At 43.2% G+C, this 26,574-nt stretch overlaps 1 protein-coding gene across 1 annotated transcript; it reads left to right on the plus strand.

The window, feature by feature from the left end:
* Positions 1 to 632: 632 nt before the first annotated feature.
* On the plus strand, positions 633 to 25,231 carry arhgap44a (Rho GTPase activating protein 44a; the record flags this gene model as incomplete). The annotated part of the gene is made up of 21 exons (XM_083895835.1): positions 633 to 685; positions 10,629 to 10,668; positions 12,317 to 12,436; positions 13,125 to 13,201; positions 13,371 to 13,482; positions 13,598 to 13,674; positions 13,784 to 13,898; positions 14,021 to 14,089; positions 14,272 to 14,353; positions 14,607 to 14,734; positions 15,758 to 15,869; positions 16,285 to 16,366; positions 16,567 to 16,647; positions 17,099 to 17,212; positions 17,296 to 17,387; positions 18,073 to 18,256; positions 19,037 to 19,057; positions 20,800 to 20,988; positions 22,059 to 22,565; positions 24,456 to 24,607; positions 24,705 to 25,231. 21 exons carry the CDS (start codon positions 633 to 635, stop codon positions 25,229 to 25,231), a joined length of 2,934 nt encoding a protein of 977 aa, XP_083751961.1.
* Between the last annotated feature and the right edge of the window lie 1,343 nt (positions 25,232 to 26,574).

Below are 26,574 nucleotides of genomic sequence, written 5' to 3' on the forward strand. Positions count from 1 at the left end.
ACAAAAAAAGACAATAAACACAGTTAGAATACCTTAGGTCATCTCTAACAACAATAAAACCAATTTGTTTCCACACAAATTGAGATTTTTTAAATGTGTATTTTAATAAGAGATTCATTGTTTCAGCAACGTGTTATTGCTACAACCAAAAATATAAAATAAACATCAACATATTTATACACACACACTATATATACGATATATACTACATTGATTTTTGTCCATGACTGTCTGATCACGACCAACAATCCCACTGAATTCTTTAGTGAAGACCAGCCTTGGTTGACTACATTTCCCAGATTGCATTGCTGCGCAGCCGCGAGGGTGCTCGTCGCTGCTGTCGCTCCCTGCCTGTGAGTGGGAGCCCGCGGTGAATGGGTCGAGCATCCTTGCGCAGGCAATGGGGCGACTGTAGATGTACAAAAAAAGGAAAAAAAAAAATCCCTTTTAAAAAAAACACTTCAACTCATTGAAATCGCAGTGTAAGTTTTCGGCGTTGGCTGCTTGCGATGAGGGAAGGAAAACATGCCAGTCTGGATGTGGTTTTGCGCCGCTGTGCAGCACGGACCGTTATATTGAGAGAAATAATGCGGAATATTCCCCCCTGTAGGTGTTAACGCAGAAAATACAAGATGAAGAAGCAATTCAATCGGATGCGACAGCTCGCCAACCAAACGGTGGGAAGGTAAGCGAACCCTCTTCCGTGCACGATCCCTCGCCGGGGCAAAAGGGAAGAGAAACCCCTTTTTTGGCCCCGATTGGATATCATTAATATGCATGCATTGGTTATTTATATTATGTGTTATTACTGTAAATGCACGAGTAGAATACGGTCAGTGGAGTCGAATAAATTCAGAGGAATATAAAGTACGCTCATCAAAACGCCTTTAGTGCTTCTATGCGTAATATTTGGAAGAAGCTACCGCATAGGTAGCGTGTAGGCGCATTGCTCCATTATAACCTGCCCACGGAAATGCATTGTATACAGACAATCACTCACCACCTCTCTCTCTCACACACACATACACACACACACCTCTTCTTTTAAGGCACCAGCAGTGCACAGAGTGGCAATGTGCCTCCTGTCACTGAACCTGCCGTAGGTGAGCGTGATGCAGGCGGATGCGTTGTGCGCTCAGACGTGAAGGAAAAATGGGGAAAAGGCGCAATGTTTTCATTACGCAGTAATATCAGCTGTGAGGAGGAGGGAAGCACCTCCATAGGCGTGGGTTATCTCCACTGCGTGGTCCTGAAGGTCGTATTCCTTTGAATAATGGCATTACATTGTCTTCTTATCAAGTAACTAGTAACTAGTAATGCATTTGAAATACACGCAGCATCCCTAACACACAATAAACTGATTAAGAACATATGTTTTCTGTCGTGTGCTTGGGTGGTACTGCAACTATCTTTTCAAAATAGATGTTTTGAGGTTGTTTTCTCCCACCCTGTTCACCCACCTCCTGAGCCTGAGCAAGCAGCTCTGTCCAGCAGTGATGGGCCAGAGGATGTTCTCTGCCCAGCAGCTGGGAGATTAGGGTCCAGAAGTTCTGCATGGGTATATATTATTATTATTATCAGGCAGTGTGAGTGGCGTGCATCATTGTCATGAAGCCCCTTGGTTAAGACTGATTTTTCTTCCAGATCCACTCTTTTTATGATAATTTCCTTGTGAGTCAGTCAGTGTGTGTGTGTGGGTGTGATTTTGTTCTGAAATGTGTGTGTGGGCAAACAAAAAAGCAAAAAGGGTCCTTTTTTTGCTTCTTTAAATACAGTCTTGCTATGTTATGAGTATTGTGTCCTTCCCACATTGTGCTGCTGTCTGTATTAGTGCAGCAGCAGTAGCCTGCTGAGGTGGTCCACCTGCACCACTGAGCCATAATGAGCAACACTATTCTCCCAGTACAGTGTTGCCCCTGACTAATGGCTCCTACTGCTCACACACAGCCAGAGCTGCCATTCTAAAGATCCATGTTTTTGAGTTCTGGAGGACCAATTGCAAAAAATAAGTATCTGGATTGACCCTGTAGTGACCTTGAGCAGGATCAAACTGGGGCATGCGTACATTTTAGTAAAGAAAGGAATGACCCAAGCTGTACAATTGAGAGCATCATTGTCCAGCAACTAGCTGAATTAAATGACGAGAGAGGAAACGATCGCAGAGCAATGGCGCTCAGCCTCCGAGTGTCAGTGCACTGGATCTGTATCACCACCTTAATTGAATAATTTCTCCAATGTAGGCCATAACCTACATTCCCAGAAAACTTTTATCCATTTCTGTCCCTTTACTTCTGGAGTTATGTTGCTCACAGACAGTCACAACTTTGCAATAAAGGAAGATGATATGAAGCTTATGGACGAGAACTATTAAAGCTTACACTTCCTGGTCTTTTTGTATGTCATTAAACAATGTTTCCTCCTCTAATGAATCCTCTAATCCATTTAAGGAGTCAAATAGGAGTCAGTATGTGTCCAGGAAACACCTAACCATTAAAGCTTTTGATGTCTTATGACAGCATGTCCCACCCTTCAGGTTAATCATTCTGCTGACTCCAGCTTTGGCCGCGTAGGGAGTGGATTACCGTTACTCTTACCGTTGGTTTGTGCGTTTGACCTTCCTGAACCTCTGTGGAGCTGTTAGCAGTCCTGACCAACCCTGGTCCATTCATACCGACTCGACAAACCCAGAGGAAGTAGGCGGAAATAACCTCGGTAATAAAAGAGTGCACGTATTAGCAAGAGCGGGTCTTCATTTAAAGAACAAGATTAGCTGTTATCATTGATTTCTAATGTACTCATCTTTTTTCTGGCATGCCTTTTCTGCACTGACAGTATTAGCATGTGTGTTGCATGTGAGGGAGATTGAAGGTCTTCTTTCAGTGGGGGGCTGGTGACCCAGGTGTGCTGTGTCAGCATCTCTGTGGCTCTCCGAGGCTGCAGCTTCTGCTTCTGCTGCTGCTGCTGCTGCCTGGGTGAGATCCGTGTCATGTGATCTCCGGCTTGACCAATCGCCTCAGTGGAGCGAGACACTTCATACTGGAAGATTGTGCAGCCATGCATACTCTATAGCGTTAAAATGCGTTGTGGTACAGGAGAAGAGACAGCAGTGTATCACAGCTGCAGGAGGCGGCAGAAATGATTCTGTGACGATGACTGAGGGCGTCAGTGTTGAGATGCATTTACAATGCTATTGAACCCCACTTTGGAATATGCATTTGTCTAGAAGCAGCATTGTGAATGTTGGTGCCCTCATACTCACTGAGAGAAATATTCATTTTCTTCAGCCAGCTCCCACCCTCCATTTCTTTTGACCCACTTTTCTATTCCAGGCTCACTACCCTATCTAGGTCTAAGGTGGCCTGGTAAAAGAGTCCACGCTTGTCTGTCTATATAAGTGTATGTTGTACACGATAGTAAGTGACGGTAATGTAATACGAAAACATGAATTGTCATTTTAAAGGTGCATTATGTAATAAATCTAAAGCAACTGGCCATAAAATCCTCCTAATATGTCACAGAGACTCAGGAATAATGTTCATATAACAAACTGAACTCACCAACAACAACAGTACAGCCAAAATATTTGCATTAAAAAAAATCTTTTGCAGACTGCAAATCATGTTTATGTTTTGAAATCATGTTTTGGCATGTGGCGCCACCTAGCGCGGTCTACCAATCATTGCAGTCAGTAGAGTCTCCGCTGCCGAGCAACCATGGGTTACCAGTTAAAGTCAGAAAACAAAACCTAAAAGACCTCTGTATTTTGAATTTGAATGTAGTAACCGTTTTTGGTCACAATCTTACATATGGCACCTTTAATACTTACTATTAAGGTACCAATGTTTCTCTCCCTATAACCTCCTGACCTCGCAACAACCTGTACGATGTTCTCCAATACCACAAGTGTATGGTGATAGCATTCTGTCTCCTCATGCCTTTAGGATAGGCTTCAGCTCACCACCTCACAATGCAATTATTATAAAATGGCAGCTATTTGTGAGCGGGCAGTTAAGTGGTGCTTTGTCTTTTCCACGTTGTCTCTCTCTCTCTTCCCAGGTTTCTCTTTCTCTACCTCCTTTTCACAGTGAAATATGGAACAGTACACATGTTAGTGATGTGCTTATTTGAGCATGCCATACACAGAATTGTAGAATAAAAACCATACAGGATAATTTTATATGCATTATATTAGACATATTTATGGTATGATGGAGCAGTAAGTCAATTAAAGCCTTTCAGCGTAATGTAAATCAAGTGAACTGGGGGAGAAGTATACTTCAGCACCTCATCTCGGATTTGGTTTTCAGCCTTAGGGAAATCTGGACTTTGACTTTGCCCAATCGCATGTTAGTTTAGAGAGGAGAGTGTTCCTATTGGCTGCAAGTACTCATCACTTTGGCTGAATGGTTGTTATTCTGGCAAATGGGGAAGCCACGGGCCAAGTGGAAAGGGAACTTGGCTTGTCCCCACCAGGTCAAGGGGCTGGGGTACCCCTGAGCAAGATACCCAACCCCATTGCTCCCCAGGCGCCCGGGCACTGCTCACTGGCTGCCCTCTTGCTCTTAATTCGAGGAAGGTTAGTAGATGATGGGTTAAAAGCAGGGAAAGAATTTCCCTTAGGGATTAATAAAGTAAAAGAGGAAAAAAGAAAAGATAATTGTACAATAAACACAGTGAAGATGTTTCAGAGATGGACAGATTGCCTTAGGTCATCACTTGCGTACAACCCAAGTGTATCTGTCTGAGTTCAAGAGGTCAAGGGATAGAGTGATGGATGGAGTGGTGGCGATCCCAAAACATAGCTGACCTCGGGATGAGACTCATTGCACAACTGTACTTCTTACACTCTTGCTTATTAAAGCGTTATGTGAGAGGTTTGCTTCGAGACCAACAAAGGGGCCAGGAAAGGAGAGACCATGCATGAGATCACAATATCACATCGTATCATTATATGAAGCTTGTAATAAAGATTCTTGCTCGCATAAAAAAACAACTGTCCTTTTACATCCTGCACAGCATTAGCACATGTGCACTTCTTGGTAACAATGTGTGCTGGACCCAAAGAACATATGGTCACTGACAGTTAACACGAGATGTAGGAGGCAACCCTGTTGCATGCCAGTGTAGCATCTCCTCCTCCTCCTCCTCCACTTTATTGTCCTGATTCGCTTGCTTGGCAGATGAAGCTAAAACCGAAGAAAGATCCCAGAACACTGATCTTCTAGTTGTGTAGTTGGCTGGCTGTAAAAGTACACTCACAACATATAACACAATGGCAAGAGCTGCGAGCCATCAACAATCTCAAACACAAGAAGGCTTGTGTTCTAGATTGTGCATCTTTACTCAAGCTGTTGCGGTTTTTGCATCATGCCTTTCAGTATCAAAGGTCCGTGTTGATAACCCCGGCGTAACCCCATCAGTGCCTCGCAGAGACAGCAGGGTGTAGCGTTCGTCAAAAAGAGTCTTTGTCATTCTGGCCATCAAAAGAGAGATGATGTAATAAAGCACCACTTCTCTGTCTCTCCATGTCACTGCCTCTTAAAGAGCCTGTATACCGGTGGGCCACTCAAACTTCACACATGCAGTGTATAAGCTCAACACTTGAGGGTTTTCCTTTGATTCTGTTGTAGTTCTGATTGGCTGATACATAGTAAAGTGGGTTCAGTCATGGCTATGATGTGTCACGGGTTTCCGCGTCAAACTCACATAGCCTCAATTCCAAACAGGAAGTGACCCCAGGGCCCTGACTGAAACACAGCACATGAAGATGCTGCAAGAGATTTAGGGGAAAAGATGGAGCCTTAAGAGCTTCTAATACAAAAGGTAAAGCTACTGTAGCAGCTGACATGTAATATTTCCATTGACTCTTGTTCAAAATTCTGCCAGATGCAGACAGAACTGTTTTTGCAGTGTGAAGGTTCCACTTGAAAAAATGTAAATGTTGTGTTCTGGCTATATCTTCACCGTTAAGATGACTACCATAAAATGCATTGCTGTACAAACATTTAAAAAGCAGTTTCACCCGTCACAGTGCTCTGCACACTGCTTCTAAATGTACTCAGGGAATTTTGTGGAGTGCAGCCCAAGGTCTTGCTACACTATATGCACAATTATCTGCTGCATAATTTTGACTAATAAACAACAACAACACCAACAAAAAAGAAGAATGAAGGCAGGTAGAGGGGTGAGTAGTAACGTGTCCTTGTTGTTAGAAGTAACTACATTCTCCTCAGGAGGCAGGTTACTCCCTATCAGCATACCCACTTCCTCCCATTCAGGAATGCCAATGAGCTCAAAACAGGAAGCACTGATTCCACTAATAACAATTTCTTGTTTTGTTTACAACTAGAGTTTTTTCGTATTGGAATTATAGGAAACTTGTCTCGTCTGAAAACCCTTATTTGGTATTAGCCGTTCTATCGCATTCATTTGACTTTGACAATCCACTAGTTAAAAAATGGGACAGAGAGGGAAAAAAGGACTGCATTAATAGTGAGCGATGGCTTAATAATGTGTTTTGGCCTGATGGCTAAGCAGAATGCCCCTTATCAAGATTAGACACGATAAACAAAGTTATTAGAGATAACTCACTGCTTGTGCTTCTATGAAATGGTGCTGAATGCTACAGGCTCTCTGTCTTTCTCTCTTATTCACTCCCTTTCTGGACATGTGATGTGTATGTTTTATGTATGTGTGTGTGTGTGTGTGTGTGTGTGTGTGTGTGTGTGTGTGTGTGTGTGTGTGTGTGTGTGTGTGTGTGTGCACTCCTCCCACAGTTATTCTTGCATACTTAACAGAACTGTGACCTAGTTTGCTGGACAAGTACGATAAGTGTGTTTTTCTGTTTTTAGTGTATCCCATCAGCCCCTCCGTCTTTTTATTTGGGAGGAAACAAGAGTTCCCCCTGCTTTCACTGCAAAGCTCTGCGGGAATAAAAGGAGAAAAATCTAAATCAATAGCTCAATATTCGTCTCTAGCGTGTGGACACTACTGTGCATTCGTGTGTGTATATGTACAGTATGTACTGTATGAGTGTGTGTGGTTGACTCTAGATCTCATGCCAGTGCTCTAGGCTGTGCAGAGCCCTTCTGAGGCCCAGGGCCACCATTCTGCTCCACTACCCTCCGCTAGCAGCCCAGGACATAGCATGTAGCTCAGCTCCTCCAGGCCTCAGTGTAAGTGCTTTTTGAATTTGGTGCGAGCAAACCAGAGCATGGCCACTCAAACAGATCTCTGCAAGAAAGACCTGTAGACTTCAAGTTTTGCAGCACACAGTTGCGACTAACTACCAAAGTGATGTGTTCGCATGTTATTTTCTTCATGTTTTAATTTTGTCGACATGGATTATTCATGCTTTTATAAGCCGTGCACAGTGCTACAGGGGGAACATCCAGCTGTCCAACATTAACATATCCTGAGAGACATTATTTGAATGGAATGTGCAGCTGAACTGGTCAGCTGGGCATTTGGTGCACGTTTGACTCCCAACTTTATGGAATTACAGTCACTTAGGATGTCTGGGAAAATATGCACAGTAAATTTACATTTCTTTAAATATAGGTATTTAAAGTGTGGTTGTTGATCCCTCTGTTTAAATACTGTCTCATCTTATTTGTCCTCCAAGTTTCTGCAGTCTTACATGTTTGCATTGTGCACATTTGCATTTAGACGTATCTGCGGAGCAGAATTTTGGAATGATTTCGTGTTTGAAAGCTCTTGATACATTTTTTTCACTCAAGATGTTTGTTCACGTGATCGTGTGAGTGTGTATGTGCCTGTTTGCATTGAGTCATCGGCAGCTCCAGGTAAAGGAGTGCCTGTGAAGTGACAGATGGTTGGCATCAATCTGGCAAAGTCTTCTTCCTCCTCCATGAACGCACCACCCACATGGCTGCCAGCTCTCCCTCGTGTTTTCTCTCCTCTCCAGGAGTCTCTTTGCATTACATTTGCTTATAGGAATCTCTCCCTGCTCACCTCAAGAATTTCCATCTCCCTGATGTATTCCCATATATTTCACATTCTATAAGGCAAGGCTATTACAGTAACTGCTGTTTTCCAGCGTATGTCAGTGTCCACACTGGCTGATGATGTCAAATTGTTTTACTCACAGGAAATGCCACTGTCTGGAAACAAACAAGCACAAGGAACAAGACAAGTTTGCTGCTTTTGAAGATAGGCTTTGGTCTGTTTGATGTGTCGCTCGCCTTTTTTTAGGCCTTATCCACACAGAATTGGAACATTTCCTATATGATTTGTCTCTTGAAACGTTTTCTGTAAACAGTGCAGCAGAAATCGAGAAGATGTGTGAGCATAAAGCTCAGGAGGACTATTATCTCATAATATCAAAATATCGATTGGCGTTTTTAAGACATTTTCCCCCCAAAGAAATTGTGATTTCGGACTCCCTAAACGCTGGTTCCGTGCGGATAAAAAGCCAATACATTACAAAACTTTTGCGGGTTCTCTTGAATGGACACCTTCAGCCAGCAAAGTCTGAGGCCAGAGAAGCAACGATGAGCTCACAGCTGCATTGCAGACCTCCAGGCTACACACTCATACATGTGAAAATCTTGCCTGTGAGGTCTTTTTATAGAACATGGAGTGTTAGAGTTTTTTTGGAGGCTGTTGGAGTGTTGCAGCAAACCTGCGCCAAACTTCAGGGCCCTGCCTGTGTTATTTTTGTCCCACTTTGTTATTTAGTCAACAGCCTACTGCAGTCATGCTTTACCCTTAAAAATCATGCCAGATTTACTCAATCATACCTCACTATTATACTCTCTCTCTGCATGTGTCTCTGAGGGATGTGATGCACAACATAAACACACGCACATGCAGTGTAAGCACACACACTTGTCTTTCTGTAGTTGTGAGGGCATTCAAAAGTGCATTTCCTAGCTCCTAACCCTAACATTAACCAGCTCAACTACCCTGACACCAACCAAGTCTTAACCCTTAAAAAGGCCTTTATGTTTGTTAGGACCTCCTAAAATGTCCTCATACTGATGGTTGTTGAATCTAAATCTGTCCTCACAGCCCAACTCCCTCTGCTTGAGTCTCTGTGGGATGTGCTACACAAAACACACACATCCAAGCACACACACTCGTCTTTTTGAGGTGTGAGGACATTCATAGGCATAATGCATTTCCTAGCTCTTAACCCAACATTTAACCATCTCAACTACATGCCTCACCCTGAAACCAAGTCTTAACTTCCTTTGAACCGAAATCTGTCCTCACAGCCTAATAAAGACATTTTACACACACACACACACTCATACATTTCCTGTATTTTCCTCATTGCTCAATGGACAGAGCACTTTTCCAGGAGGCTGGCTCTGATTAGATCCATTGGTACATGTTTTGACCCAGTTCCCATGGCTCCATGCTCACATCTTGGCACTTAGACCAGAGATACTAATAAATGCCATGATTGAAGCTCAGCTCTCTGTTGTTGACAACAATGCATGGAATATGTTCATACAAGTGCATGTTGATGTTAAACAGACTGTACGTCATATACTCTGGATTTTCTTTACCATGGTGGCACTGGACAATGAGCTGTTATTCTATGTTGAGGGAGACTTGAAAAGAGCGTTTACACATGAAGAAAGAAAAACATGAAAATACCATTTTAGTTGCGTGCTGCTGATGTATTTCTGTCCGGCTGATGAATAATAGATCACAAACAAAGGTCTTTTCCTGTTCACATTGTCAATGAAAAGAGATTATGTTCAGATGCTGTTTTTAAATAAATGATACCAACAACAAAAAAAAGCTATTATTTTGTGACTGGCGGTGGCACAGTTGGGGCACAATAGCAGGAAGAGTTTGTGCAGACAGGAAGAGGAAGTGATGAAAGCGTATGCACAGCACTGGTGTGGTCGCCAGGGGTCTGCAGGTCCTTTTCAAGAGGTGAGAGTTTCTGACACGGCAGCCCCTCCTCTGTCAGACTATAGCCATTTTTGCTCTGCGTGAGTAGCTTTATCTGTAGCATCGTCAGTGCAGCTCTGCCCTTTTCCTGCAGACTGCAGAAGCACACGGTCTGCTGGATACACAGTGGGATGTGATGCTCCTCAGTGGGGTATGGCATATTTAAAATCGGTGGCCTTTGCTCAGCGTTGCTCTTAGATTACTGTAACTCCAGCGGGTTTACAGCAAATGAGTCCCCGTGTATTGTCCATGATCACACGGAGATGCGTGGATGTGATTCACCTACTTATGATGTTCAGAGTGAGATGTCTAAGGTCTGCACTGCAAAACAGCTGGGTCCTTATTTTGCAACTGAGAGACATTTTGGCGGAGACACAACAAGAGACGGTCCTTCCTTGAATCACAGTGAGAAATACAAACCAGCAGCTTATTATAAACTTATGAATAGTGTTTTATTATGTAAGATTTGATTACTTTGCGTGTTCTACAGAATATTTCTGTTGTCAACAATGCCATTAGAAAACAAAATGAGAAAATAATCTTTATGGACACAATGAGAATAACAGAATGTTGGGTTTTTTAAGGGGAAGAGGAAGGAACTTCAATGTTTGCAGTTTAAATGTTCAAGCATCAGCTAAAATATCTGTCTTCTCTTTTTCTGTATTCTTTAACAGTTTCTCACTGTCTTTTTTTTACAGGGCAGAAAAAACAGAGGTGTTGAGTGACGATCTTCTACAGGTGAGATTTTCTTTAAAAATAAACTATGTGTGCTGTGCATGTGCTGTATGTGTGTGTGTGTGTGTGTAAGAAGGGGGGGAACCCGCTGTGGACCAGGTGCTTTATGAAATGACGGTCTGTTAACACTGTTCATGCCGTGTGCAAATGATGTGATGATGGTAATGGCTGTGTTTAACCAGGAATTTGGGCTTGCAATTTATTTCTGGTGCAACAGTCATGGTTTTAAAAGTATTCAGAGGCACTCAGGTACTAAAATACTGCAGAGAGGCACAAGCAAAAAACTAATCGAACAGCTTTTGGAATTAGTAAAACCGCTCTGTCTTCCTATCCCATCGATCATCTCACACTGTCTCTAATTGCAGTATTTACTTAGCCAGAGTCTGGGCTGGAACCATTATTTTTTTCCGCCCTATTTTTGTTGAATCAAGTAAATGCCAGACATATAATGATATATTTCCACCATAAGCCACGCCAACCCTAAACAGTGTCATATATCACTTTGGATGACCAACAAAAAATATTAAAATACAAGATTGGCACATTTGTATTTGCTAGCATTGAAACAGGGAAGTGATTTTTGATTTGTTTAATATATAATAATGCCTTTAATGCAGGGGTCTCAAACTGGAGGCCCGGGGGCCACATGCAGCCCCCCAATCGATCGCCCCCCACTTAATATCATGTCACAATGAGAACATGGCTCATGACCTCACCATCTTATAAACAGTGTGTAGCTGAGGCACAGCTGCCAGCGAGGTGATAGAATATAATATTGCAAGTAATGTTTTTTATAACAGTAATAATAAGACATTTGGTCGTTATTATCCCATTATTAAATACAACATTCAATTACAAATATAAATACACTTGTTAGGGCCCGAGCCACGAATGGCAATGGCCAAAATGGCTCCTGGTAATTTTAATTACAGTTGTCCACACTATTATTTATGTAATTTAAAATAAATGTCTGTTTTTGATATTACATTAATTACATTAATTTTGCATCATAAATAGTATTATTAAGTATACTTGTGATATCATGATGCAATATTGTGAACAGTTGTTTTTTTTCCCACTTTTTGTTCTCTAGGCCGGCCCCTCTTGACCATAATAGATGTGCATTGGCCCCCAGGTCATTTGAGTTTGAGACCCCTGCTTTAATGGTTCATTGAGGTCTACATAACTTCCAGCCTCATGCATCAAAAACCAAACTTTTTTTTCTGTTTAGGACTTTAGGTTTCATTCCACATTAAGTCCTGTCTTTCAACTGAGAGTTTTAAATCAATCTTATGTGTTGTAGCATTATCTATATTACACAAAACAAGTGCACACAATTAGGGGGAAACAGGGGAAAAAAGTCAAGTGAGAATCAATTCTCATTGACGGAAACAGGACAATATTACACCATTCATAGCAATGATCTGCTGTGGCAACCCTCTAAAAAGAAGAAGACTCACAGCCTGAGCTGACAGACCAGCATTAATTAAATCATCTATGCATGTACTTACTTTTTGTCATGTTTACCTTGCACATCATTGCATGTTGAGCTCTATGGTGCCATATGGGAGATAGCAACTATACTGATGAAGCACAGTGTTGTGTTTGTGCAGGACAAGCAGTGAATGTGTGTTTGTGTGTGTTTCTCCAGGTGGAGAAGCGTCTGGATCTGGTCAAGCAGGTGACACACAGCACTCACAAGAAGCTCACTGCCTGCCTGCAGGGTCAGCAGGGGACTGACGTGGAGAAGAGGTCTGTCAAGTCGCCTTCAGTAAGTGTATGCAGTAAACGTTGCATAGCAAATATCTGTCAACCCTAAAAATAATTGGGCATTCTGCTGGAAATGGAAGGCATTTTAACCCTGCTGTTACCATGCTGTCATCGCCGACAGGAATTGGCATGCATACTTCTCAGTACCGTAACTCATGAACTGTTTGTGATATGTAGAAAATTCACTACTAACTATGGACCGGCGATCTGTCCAGGGTGTGACCCCGCATTTTGTCAGCTGAGAAAAATTGGTAGAAGATCAATGGATGGATACCGGAAAGCAGGGAATTAGAGCTTTGCGCCCCCAATCCAAGTTTCACCTTTGTGTCACATCTTTGTGATGTCGGCTTCTCAGTCCCGTAAGGGGCAGAAATACTCACTCATTGAACATATTTTGGCAATTCTACAGCCATAAAATCTAAATAAATCCAGACAGTCTGAATATCATGATGGTCATAAGAGGGTTAAATCTGTAGGGACCTACACAGACACGTATTGTGTTTTAAAAAGAATGAATAAAAGTAATTAAAAGAATTTTGGGATGATCGAGAATGTGGTATACTGTGTCTTTCAACATTGTGCCTTGATACTGACTCTTGGATGTCAAGTGTAAAGCAGAGTGGTTACTGCAGTGAGCAAATCCACAGACTAACCAAAAACTCTATTAAAATTATCCTTTTCTCTGATAGAAGAAACTACCACTCACGATCCTGGCACAATGTTTGGTCGAGGGGGCGACAGTGTTGGGAGACGACTCTCTCTTGGGGTAAGTCGCAGTACAGGTAACACCTGCCAGTGCTCAAACACATTCCCATCACTTACTGCACATGTGCACGCAGTTGGCTTCTGAATACTTATGTTTCCTCATTACCCTTGTCTGCATTTTAATTGTGTTTTGGTGGCATCTCTGACTGTGTTTGGCTGTCGCCCAACAGGAAGATGCTGAAGCTGTGTGGGGAGACAGAGGAGAAGTTGGCTCAGGAGCTCATCCAGTTTGAGTTCCAGATAGAGAGAGATGTGGTGGAGCCTCTGTATGTGCTTGCTGAGGTGCGCTTACTTATTGCACCAATTATACACCATCCTGATTCACTCTGTTATCAACAGAAAATGACACTGGCTGCACTTAAGTGCTCTGAGCTGACCTCTTTATTGTCTTCTGTAGGTGGACATTCCCAACATCCAGAAACAGAGGAAGCACTTAGCTAAACTTGTCTTGGACATGGACTCTGCACGGACAAGGTGAAGAACGTGCTCCTGCTCATGCATCTTTTAATAAAAATAAAGGCTCAAAATCTTTTTAATAGTTTGTGCAGTAAACGTGACATTTTTTTGTTGTTGTCCCTCATAGATATCAGCAGTCGTCCAAGTCATCCAGTCACCCAAGCACTCTGCAGCCTGGCGCCAAGTCCGAGTCCCTCAGAGAGGAGATGGAAGAGGCAGCCAATCGGATGGAGATTTGTAGGGTGAGTCACCGATCAGAGCGACTTTAGTATACAGCACTTTTCCCTCCTCCACTTTTTTTGTTCTCCATTTGATTTGGAATCCCATCTTGTAAAGGGTGCCTTCACTCTACTTTCTGTTTCAGGATCAGTTGTCTGCAGACATGTACAATTTTGTGGCCAAAGAAATCGACTATGCAAATTATTTCCAGACAGTAAGTATATTATATCATATATGTATCGTGATTGTATGTAGGAAGGTAAGAGAACACATCAAATACTTCATTTATTTGCTGTATCTAATACCTTATTTTGTTTGCATTATATTATATTGTATTGCATGGTACACACTTGGTCATGGATTGTTTGTTATAATATCTGCTTTCTCCCTCTGCAGCTGATAGAAACACAGGCAGAATATCACAGGAAGTCATTAGAGATTCTTCACAGTGTCCTGCCCCAGATTAAAGCTCACCAAGGTGAGTCATGCTGTGTGTGTATGTGTGTGTGTCTTTGTGTGTGTGTGCATCTGCTCCATTTCTCCGCTTCAAGCAATAAAAAAGGCGAGAAGAAAAGGGATTAAAACTCTGACTTGTCACAGAACAATCCCATCAACCCATAATTACTCGCCTTCATATTTCAGATGTGGGTGACTTACAAGCTCTGAACCAAACTCGGGGCTTGTTTGTTTTTGCGCGCGTGAGAGACTTGAGCTGCAGCTTTGTGTTGCAGAGGCGTGGGTCGAGAAGCCATCATTTGGCAAGTCTTTGGAGGAACACCTGAATATTAGCGGCAGAGAAATCGCCTTTCCCATCGAAGCGTGCGTCACCATGCTGCTGGAGTGCGGCATGCAAGAGGAGGTAGGGGACAACACACGGAAATAGACCCTTACATCCATCATTCGTCCGTCATTCATCCATCATCCATCCATCCGTCCACATGAGGGTTTGTCACGGGAGCCGATCCCAGCTGACACAGGTTAAAAACCCTGGACAGGTCACAGACACAGAGAGATTCTCTCACATTCACACCTACAGTACGGGCTGTGTTCAATTAACAACTGCATGTTTTTGGACTGTGGGACTAAACGGCAGTACCCAGAGAAAACCTACACACACACACACACACACACACAGGTAGAACATGAAAACTCCATGCAGAAAAACAAACATCACACATATACATAGATGCAGGCATATACACGTTTACATTTAAATTTAAATGAATGCATGTCAACATATTTTGTGTGTCAAGGTCCCACAATCAAGGTCTTGCCATGCCTTATATTTTAGAATTATGATATTCATAACTTAAGAATACATTTGTTTAAATAACAAACAGATTGGTCAGGGTTACCCTTTTTATTGTATCCTTGATTTAGCCAGGAATAAAAAAAAAAAAAAAACTTAAAAGGAGGTAATTAAAGGAAAGTAAAACAGAGAGACATAATAAAATAAAGTGTAGGATCCTTAATCCGAACCCCTCAAAAAGGCTTTGTAAAACAACAACAAACATGTTTCTTTCATGATTGTCCTTAAAATGTCTTTGAATGTGTTCAAAGAAGGTCTGTAGTGAAATTGTGTTTTGCAGCTCATTCCATGTCCATGGTGCATAGAAGGAGAAAGCAGTTTTACCGAATTCTGAGTTCATTCTGCGAACATTTAAAAAAAAAAAAAAAAAAGTTGAGCAGTTGCTCGAGGCTAGAAATATACAGAGGTTGTTTACCTTGATAGAAAAAAGCAGCATATGCATATAATATTGCAAATAAATTCCTCTGGTATGCTTTTAAAAAGGCGTGGACCACAATTTATTGCAATACTGCACGTATCATGTTGGAGCTGCTAATTACACCTGATTATGTGTTTCCTGTGTGTGGGCTGCAGGGCCTCTTCAGAGTGGCTCCATCAGCCTCCAAGCTGAAGAAGCTGAAAGCCTCCCTGGATTGTGGAGTTCTGGATGTGCAGGAGTACTCCTCTGACCCACACGCCATCGCAGGTGAAATACACACCCACACACAGGCTTTGTTCAAAGCCCATTTCCATAACAACAACCCCTATTGTGTCACTTGAAGTGAGGGAAAAAAAAACTACATATGTAAAAGTAAATGGTTTTTACTCAACAACAACTGTTGAACAACATTTTTTTTTTGTATTCATTCTGCAGGTGAGTACTTATTAAACTCTTTTTCACCTCTAGCCTCATGCTGTTTTCCTGATCACTTTCTGCTCGGGTGCTGCTGTTCAGTTCACACATTAGCATGAAAATCTGTGTTGATCTTAATCTGACAGCTGCACTGGCTGCAAGGGTCTGCTGCAGGGCTGTGGCAATCCGCGGCCTGGTCTCACACTACGCGGAAGAGAGGAAACGGTTCTCTCACAAACAAAAACTGTCCCTATTTTTTCATCCACAGGGGCTTTGAAATCATACCTCCGCGAGCTCCCCGAGCCACTGATGACCACTGAACTTTATGATGAATGGATTCAGGCCTCCAAGTGAGATGCTCTTTTTCTTATTTCTAAGTATTTTCTTGAATTATACCACTGGTCACATGAAAAAAAATGAGAGAGAGAAAGAATTGTCTAAAAGTCTTTATACAGAGGGGCTTAGCTGCCAAAATGAAAAATGGCAACATTTATTAGAAAGTGGGGCAACAAAAAAACAAAAAACGTTTTGTTTTTTCCCCTCTCTGCAGCATTCAAGATATGGACAAGAGACTCCAGGCATTAATGTCGGCGTGTGAGAAACTCCCCACAGACAACCTGAACAACTTCCGGTCAGTTGAATTCTTTGATTTTCTGTCTCATCCTCTGTAAAAAAAAATATCAAGCAACAATTTACAATGCCATCAGTTCAGACGGCACCACCTACAGGTCGAAAAAAGAGAACATCAGCAGCAGGTATGAAATGCAGATTCACATCAGGAGCAATAAGCTATAAATGTTTATATACTGTATATACATCTTGTATATAGTTGTAGTGGTAGCCATTATGTGCAGATTTGACACTACCTGGTGTGAACTGCTACTGCAGTTTATTTTCCTGTGCGGTAACTAGCACATGTTAAGAGATGTCAGACGGTCACACTGCACAGCATGAGTAGTGAATGAGTAATATATGGAGAAACAGCTGCTCATTATTACAAATTCAGCTCTGCTAGTGCAGTGAGTATAAAGGGTAAAACAAATGCATTTTAAGGTGCAATCATTTCATTGAAATCCCTACAGATATTTAGTCAAATTCTTAGCCAAGCTGAGTGACTATCAAGACGCTAACAAGATGACTCCCGGCAACATGGCGATCGTGCTCGGCCCTAACCTGCTCTGGACGCACACTGAATCGTATGTGTTCCTTCCTTCAAGTTATATATATTTTTTTCTTTAAATTTCACAAAACTTAGTGAATAACCTAATTTCTTTCTCAGGAACATGACAGAGATGATGACCACCGTGTCCCTGCAGATCGTTGGAATCATTGAGCCCATCATCCAACATGCGGACTGGTTCTTCCCTGGAGGTGGGCATCACATACTGACATACAGGGAATCACCTGGTATAGTGAGAGAGAAACCGCTATTTCTTTCTTTACTGTGATTATTTTGATTCTGATTTTATCTGCGTTTTCGTTAATAAAAGTTTAAACTTATCTTAGGCTCAGTGAATTATTTTTGTTTAGCGTGTCAGACAATCGGGCCCGACCTCAGCCTCTCAGCGGCTCCTTTGTTCTTTGACGTTACTACAACCGTAGTGTTACTTTAATTAAAGGGAGACGTAGTCATGTGTTGCTTTATTGTGATTATTGTATCCCTTTTGCTCTGCCCTACACGAATATGACAATTCCTTCTAATACCATAACTAAAGTACACCATAAGTGTACAGCAAAATGCAGTGCATGCAGTAATAAAGTGCTGCTGAGTGCGGAGGATGTGATTGAAGCGCCGCACAATACAAATGAATGAGAGTGTTGTCAGCTCATGTGGCGTTTTTTCCTTGAACAATGTGTCCTGTCATCCACGGTAATTATTAACATGTCATCATTTTATCTCTTTATTTGTAGCAATTTCCTTCTATATGGAAGGAAAATATGCAACTGAACTGGATTAAATTGAATTGAACTGAGTGCTAATTTCATTCACACACACACACACACACACACACACACACAGTGCTGTATGCTGATGCCGTGTTTGCTCTTCCTCCAGAGATCGAATTCAACTTGACGGGCAGCTACGGCAGCCCGATCCACACCAACCACAACTCCAACTACAGCTCCATGCCCTCGCCGGACATGGACCAATCCGAACGCAAGCAGCCGCACGACCAGAGCCGACGCCCACTGAGCGTCGCCACCGACAACATGATGCTGGAATTTTACAAGAAGGATGGGTATGGTGCCAAGCGCGTCCTTCTGCTGCCCACCTCTCACTCTCTCTCACACGTTCTCTTTCTCTCGTTCCACCCACGCCTCCTCTCACGCATCTGATATCGAGTTCTTAAATTTAAATAAAACATAATTATTACCATGGTGGCGTAATTTACCCGACATGTGCTCTAAAGGTTTTTGATTGAGTGAATCATAAAACCTGTGTTGGCCTCAGAGGTGGGGAACTTCTTGCAGACGTCTGCAGTAACCAGCAGTGATAAGGCTTCATCAAGAAAGGAGACAGATGATTCTTAGTACATATATTGAGTGGCATTGTTGCTATGGCAACAGGTCTCTGACAGAGGGCTGCTGGTTACCTCTTTTTTTTTTTCTTCCAGTGTTATCTTACCATCCTCCCACACTAAGCTCCTCCCTTGCTGTCTGGCTAGCACGTTGCCTGGCCTGAGTCATTCATCCAGGCGGTGGAAAATCACAAGTAGAATTAGAACTAATGCCTGTAATATCCCCCCCTCATTTAAATTCAGAAACAAAGACCATAATAGTATACCGTAGGAATCGAAATCTGTACATCTCAGCTGTCAGCAGTGTGCAATGATAGTAAATACACTTGTATCTGTTTAGAGTAACGAGCAGCTTCGTAGCATATGCTCAAACCAAAATAGGTTTAATTAGAAAAAAATCAAAACACTTTGAGTGATGATGTTTAACTGTGGTGTTGTGAACCATCTCATGCATTTCTTCTGACATCATATCCTGTTTGCTTCTCTTCTTTCCTACTAAAGCAGCATTAGGAAGATACAAAGGTACCGTATCTTTTTTCCACACTTCTTTCCTTGTTTTCCCCCACTCACCTCATATTATTGCTGTTATGAGAAATGCACCGATTTATCATCTGCATAGTATGAACCCATATTCATAAATAACACAACGTTTGCAGATGCAGACACCAGCGTTTATCAGTGCTATGTATACTAGTACAAACTGTACTTGAATAAGAAGTTCTAAACTTGTTGTTTTTGTGATTGAGGATAGTATTAACGGCTATTTTATGTTTATATATTAACTGTAGTGCTTAACTCAAAGGGGACATATTATGCAAAATGAATTTTTAATCATTTAAATCCTTATATTTGGGACTATCAGTCGGCAAAGTGTGAAAAAAGATGACTCATGTTTTTGTGGTCCTCCTCAGTCTAAGTACAGGAGATGAAACACGCGATGTTGACTTCAGCACTCATCGGGACGTCACAATGCGATAAATTCCGGGAATTGTTGTCTCGTGGAGCTTCGATTTCTCCGTAAAACATGCGAGAGTGCTGGTGAGGGCAACGCTATCCGTAAACCGGAAGTCTGCAAAAAGTTCTGTTCTTGGCTCCACAGTGCACCACAAAGTCCTACACAAACCTCCAGCCTCAGAGGATTTATCTGTCCAGTTGATACATGTTATATATGACGGCAATGTGCCTGCTAGAGCCTGCAAATGATCACTTTTTCAAATGTAGCTAACTGCTGTTAGCTCGCAGTAGCCTCTTTGGCTGATATAATTTCCTATCCCTTTAGTTTCGTTTCACTTTTTTTTAAGGTGGACTTAAAGATACTACTAAACCGAAAGTTCTGAACAAGGCTGTTTTGGCAGGGTGATTGAACTGCTGTGGTGCTTCATCCTTATGGTATTTTGACCAAAGCATGTCACAGATATGTTCTTTAGGACACCAGGGAACTAGGTTAACTTGGACAAACAGGGTATAATATGTTCCCTTTAACAACTCCACATTACTCTCTCTGTGTTTCCCACTATATCAGTGTTTCCCACTATATCAGTGTGTAGCTGTTGTTCCCCAGCTGCATACAGGAAGTGATTTGTTTCATGTCAAGCTATGTCAGCTAGTAAAGCGAGACGGCTGCAAACAGGTCGGAGTACGATCGATTTGTACTGCCCAGAAAACCCAGTCATTGAGCAGGGTTGACGGGATGAATCCCTCTTATCTCAGACCTCCCCTGCCCTGCTGCTGTATACACACAAATGCTCTTTCAGTCAGACAAAGCCAGTTTTGCAGATGAAGGGTGCAGCACTGTCACACTGAGTTTGCATGTTCCCCCCGTGTTTCTGTGGGTTCTCTGTTTTCCACCCACAGTCCAGGGATTAGGCACTCTTTTGACACACTAAATTGACCATAGGTGTGAGATTGAATGGTTCTTTGTCTTTATGTGGCTCTGCGATGGACTGGTGACCTGTCCAGAATGTACCCTGCCTTTCGTCCTATGTCAGCTGTGACCCTCATGTGGAGGATAAAACGATAGATGATGAATGAGCGTGTGAATTGCAATCTGCAGCTTTAATTGTAGTTCAATAGTGTGAAGACTACTCAGTTTCACTCAGTCGTGATCCAGATCACCACCAAAGTCTCACTTTCTATATCTTCCACATGCTCGGAAAGGAATCATTCAAATCCATCCTTTGCTGCTCAAAGACAGACAAACGTATTTGTAAATCATGAGCTGTTATTAACATCATATATGACTCTGTCTCCTTATTTGCCTTCAGTATGGGCGTCCGCGTCATGGACACCTCCTGGGTGTCTCGGAAGGGTTCGTCCACTCTGGCACGCAAGACGTCCTCCACCCCTCCAGGCATGCAAGGCCCCAGTTCTCCCGCAGACACACTCATCCCAGAGCAGCCCGGAGAGCTCGTCACCTCGCCTTCTGCAACACCACCACCTGCAGAACGATTTTGGTAAGTTCACCGTGGAGACCACTGTGCCCTTCCTTCTTCTTCTTCTTCCTCCTCCTCACGCATCCTTTTCATTTTTTACTGTCATCGCCATCATCGGCTTCTCAGCTCTGTGATTGAGATCGTTGGCTTTCATTCATTTGCTACACATATTGTACATGTTTCTGTCAACACCTTCATGTTTGATTCTGTTTGTTTTATTTTTGGTTCTCTCTACATGTATCTTCTTTGTCAGTGAGGTTTCACTGTGGGTTAAATTTTCAGCAGGATAATTCTTTGACTGTGACTCTGCAGTGTTTTAGTGGAGATACTGTGTGGAAGTGTTGTTTCTGTACATTGGACTAAGCTGCAAGCATGCTAATATTTCCAGTATCCCATTGTTGTGGCTTGGCTTTCTCTGCTTTTCTCTGATTTGCTTTTCTGTTCACACTGATTTCCTCATTTATTTTTTTCTGTTTGGTATTTATGATTATCACAATTAAACACATGGATACTCACCTCATGGTAGCCGGCTCTGCCCCGCGTGGCAGCGGAGAGATAATCTATCTTTTGGTTTGACTTGGTGTCCGCTCTTCTACTGTGGCTGTGGTTTTGTGTCTGTTTCACTCACACTGGACGGACTGCAGGACCTGCAATGCAAACAAGTCTTACAGGATTAGTGCAGACCGGGTTTTTCCATATGCAGCAGTTGAGAACTTGATAATAATATTGTAAGCTGCAGAGCCAAACACGGCTCCATGCAGTGTGCAGACACAAGGTGATCACAGAGGGAGTTGGAGACACTTGATTATTTTCCTTTGGCAATAAACTTTCATTTTCCTTTGCTCTTTCTTTGTGCTTGTCTTTGTATTTGCACTAAGCTGACTATGTGCTAAGCTCAGTGCCCACCACCCGCCCTAAGATGCAATTCTTTAATTTCTCTTCTTTCTTTTTTTTCCTTTTTTTTTGGCTACGGACCACTTAACACACTAACACCCTAATCATCAAAACAGCTTATCCTATATATCACGTTTGATGCGTCTTCAATCACTAGAGCTGTTTTTTTGTGCTGTCTATTCTCTTAATATCTACAGCTCAGACAACGTGTCGCCCAATCGGCCGGACACCTCTCATACCCATCCACCCCCAGGGGAGGACCGGCCACCCCCCCCTTACCCCACTTCTTCATGCCACACTTTGCCCCACCTCTTCTATCCCAAACCCCCACCCTGCGCTCGCCCTGTGGCACCGGGTCCAGAGTCCCAGCCCCCCGCCTCACCCCCACCCCCAATGCGCTGGTCTGGCTTTACTCCCCCGGCCCCGCCCCCTTCCTCTTCTTCCTCCTCGTCCTCCTCGTCACTTGACATCAATTCGAACCCCAAACCCAGCTGTCTGCACTTCCCCAAGCACAGTCCGCCCGGTGACTTGTCGCATGCCCCCCCGCCAGACATTAACGCTTCTCCACTCTACATCAAAACCCCCTTGGTACTAACCCGCCACGACCAGTCCCTCGGCAACCCCCCTAGCCTCCCTTCGTCTGCACCCCCGCCGTGGGCTGCCTGTCCATGTGCCAGAGAGAGAGGACCCCCCAGGCTGACTAGGTAAATACAACACACCCATGGCCACCGTGGATACATCACAGAGTGGCAGCTGTGTCTCTCCTCTCCTCTAGCTCGCTGGCTCATATTTTCTTTTTGCTTTTTTGTCCTCCCCCTTCAAATTACACATCTCAGATTGTGTAACATTCAGGTTGTCCAGGGACGCCTCTCATGGGGGTTGCCTAGCAACTGAGGATGTTACTGGCTTATAAAGCGCTCGGTTTGATGCTGGTATTGAGTAGATGATAAATACATGAACATTGCTGCATACTGCTATTAAATAGCATATGAATGTATTTATTCTACACTGCAGTTTTTTTTTTTTTTTTACTAACCAACTGAAGAAACCTCACCTTTTTTGGGGGGAATCAACAATTTTAAAGGATTTGAATGTAGTGCCTTTTTTTGCAGTTAAATAATAGAATACAGTATATACAGAGTGCTGACCTTGTTCAGAGAGATATTAATAGTTTCCACAGTGTCACACGTCTTTGCTGTGACAACCACACAGGACAGCGTGAATCATTACAGCGTGAATCATTACAGCAAATCTTCTCTGGCTCATTTGTCGGACGCACGCAGCTCAACTCCTGACTGCAGGAGATTGCAGTTAATTAGACGTTGCGTAATCTTAAATGTAACAAATACACTGAAGTATGGATTCTTGTTGTGGGCGACACTTCAGGGGCTGAGTGTCGTTATTTGCAACTTTAAAGCTCATGTGAGTGAGAGTGCTTCCTCACTGCAGACGTTAATTAAGGATATACTCAGTGTGGAGAGACTACAGAATGTCAGAATATATATTGTTTGTGATTATAAATAAGAAGAATTTCTCTGATCTCAAATCTGATTCCCATCAATGTGATTTTAAATTAGAATTTGTAACATCTATGAAGTGAAGACAGATAATGCCGTTAATTCAGAACGTTAAACTGAATCATAGTACGGTTTGGCTGCAAACACGCAATTTAGGTTATGTTTGCACAATTTGTGTATTAAATAGTTTACATATTGTTTTCAGAGGATGAATTAGGTTCCTGATGAAGCACTTGTCGTCTACATAAAGTAGGTGTAGATGTATAGTATGTTGTCACATGGTGTCTCCTTTATAACTTCTCCTGAAGAAAGTTGATTTAAGAGCTTCTATTCAAAAAGCATTAGTTGGTCCCACTTCTTTTGTGAATATTTATACCTGTTTACTAACGCTGGAACACATTCTCGGGTGTTTTGGTAAGGAATTATCAGTTCAGAGCCCATCTGAGCTGTTCCAATTGACTGAAAACACACTATTTTATGATACCTGTCTGATACTTTTAAATAATAATGGTGGTGCAATGTGATTCAGTTTGTCTGGCAGCATCTGTCTGTTTCAGTAAAAAAAAAAAAAAAGCTTCACTGATGTTCTCTGTCCCTGGGTATTTGGTGGCATTTTCATTTAAAAGTAAGATAACATGCTCAGGATTCTCTGTGGTGTCAACGAGCAGGAACATTTACAACTTGAGGGGACTTTCGACTTTTTGCGCTTGCATATTTTTTTTTTAGATTCAAAATGGTGACACACTCGATGATGATACTGGTGAAGATGATGTTGATGGTGGTGATGGTGGTGGTAGCACTGAGGTTATGTTCATGAACAGTGGTTCTCAAATGGGGGTCTGGGACTCCTGGGGCCAGGAAGTTTGTGAGCAGTTTCCTAATTCATCTACAAAATCATGTGATATATTTTCATTTTCCAATCTGAAATACAATTATTTTTTTTCCCCCTCTAAGGAGTCTTTGGCTGAGCAATATTGAGAACCTCTGGGCATGAGGACAGTTGCAGAATGTAAATGTGCTCTCAGACAAACTGTGTCTGATTTTACTGGCACACTAATGTCTGTCTGTCTTTTTCAGTTCATTGAAGAGTAAAGAGCTTTCCCCTGTAATTGGACACAAAGCCATCCAGGTGGCAGGTCCAACTGTCCCCCCCAGCTGCAGCAGCAGTCCTCAGAGCAGCAGCCAGTCCCCCCACTCCACAGAGCACAGTCCACACACCCTGCGCAAAGGTCAGCGTCCTCTCTCAGTCACAGCTTATGTGGACTCACTTGAGTTCATATTTACATTTTGAACATGAGACATTAATATAATTTGTTGTGTTTCCAGGTTCCAAGAAGTTGGCCCCTGTGCCTCCCAAGGTCCCGTATGGCCAGTCTGGTGGGATGTCCGACCAGTCCACAGGTCAGCCGTCACCGGTCAGCCTGTCTCCCACACCTCCTAGCACTCCCTCCCCTTATGGACTGACCTGCCCTCCAGGGCAAGTGCCCCCATGCTCCCCAGGGCAGACCCCATTTGGGGCGCCCCACTCTCTATCGTCCCCTCCCTCCCTGACCGGAACGCTCACCAAGTCTCGACCAACCCCTAAGCCCAGGCAGAGACCTAGTCTGCCCCCTCCTCAGCCACCCACAGCCCCACCTGGGTTCACTGGCCCGGGCATGGCCCCAGTCCCCCAGCCCCTGGAGCAGGGCCTCCTGGATGGACTGTCTCCTGGGGAGAGCATGTCTACAGGTAAACATCAGCCCTTGATAACAACACCCCCACCGCCACCACCACCACCACCACAGGTGGAGCTGCAGCGTCCCTCTCTTAGACTTGCTGTGGCTCTATCCAATGGAGACGGTGGAAGAGTGTAGGACTTGTCACTGTAGATATGACAGATATAAAAGTTGCCTTTTAGACACAGATGCCTGACAATGCTACAGTGTAAATATTAGCATTTTTGTGCAACTGCAGTGAAGCAGAAACCCCCCCCTTGACCGATTGTATTCATTGCTTGTGTTATGTGATGATGTTTCTGGGTAATGTGTGGAAACATCACAGAAGCATAGCGTGTCCTGCTTGTATGGATGGAAGTTGCCATTAGATTCATCATGTGCTCTCTGTTTATCTGTGTTACCCAGACCCTCACTCGGCAGAGGTAGGTCAGAGGCTTGCACAGTTCACACTAGCCTATAGTCTCTGTTATTGCGTAGCAGGCACGGAAAAGCCTAGCCACACGAACGCCACAGTATATCTACAGGATGATGTTCTGATGATGAGGTGTGCTGTCAATATCTATACCAATCATTCTGTCACGTTGTTATATTTATCATTTTCTTGTTCCCCTGCTACTATTGTGTACCTTGCAGCTGTGTGAGGCCAGTGATTCAGTGTGGGCTAAGTGTGAGGGGGACTTTTAGGGTAAGCCAGACCGCCCCCACCCCATGCACTCCATCTCACTGCCTGGCCTCGTGCTGTGGCTGCCTCTGGGGTCTCCTGCAGCCTGTCTCAAACATAGTCAAGTACTTACAGCTTGCAATGACAACATTTAAGTTATTCCCAGGTTGTTATTAGTCACTCTGTGCATGGTACAACCAATGCATGGCCTAAGGACTTCCCAGAGTGCACCACACTGCACTCACATTGCAGACGCCGTCGCTTCCAAAAGGTCCATCTTAAAGTCCCTCTCCTTTCGTTCCCCCATTCCCAGACTTTTACCAGCAAACATCCCCCCCTCTAACGCTCCTGCCACCAGTATCGGGGGGGCCACAGGTAACCCCACCTCCTTTGGCAGGTTCATCGCTTCTTATAACTTCTGCTCCTTCTTACTACACTGCCACTCTCCATCTCATTCCTACACAGGAGTAGTCATCAGTCTCTGCTTGGTCCTGTTGCTTTCAGTAAACGCAGCAGCACTTTAGAGATATGCCTTTATTTAAAAGGAAATGTCCAGTCCACATGAGATTTCCATTGTTACTTCAAGCCCACTCGGTGTCTCGGTCCCATTCCCCCCTCCCCCCCACAGAGCTCCACACACATCTTGTTGCCTCTGTGTTGGTTTATCTGGCCGTTGTTGTACAGTAATGTGTCCTTGTGCAGTAATCTTTGACCTGTTTTTGTATTTTTGATCTGATAAACTATCTGTCGCTGTCTCAAAAGGCACAAAAAAGCTGTGACATAGTCACCAACACGTCTGTTGGGGTGTGACTAACAACAC

This window comes from Microchirus variegatus, assembly GCF_963457635.1.
Source record: "Microchirus variegatus genome assembly, chromosome: 10".
Taxonomy (NCBI): Eukaryota; Metazoa; Chordata; class Actinopteri; order Pleuronectiformes; family Soleidae; genus Microchirus; species Microchirus variegatus.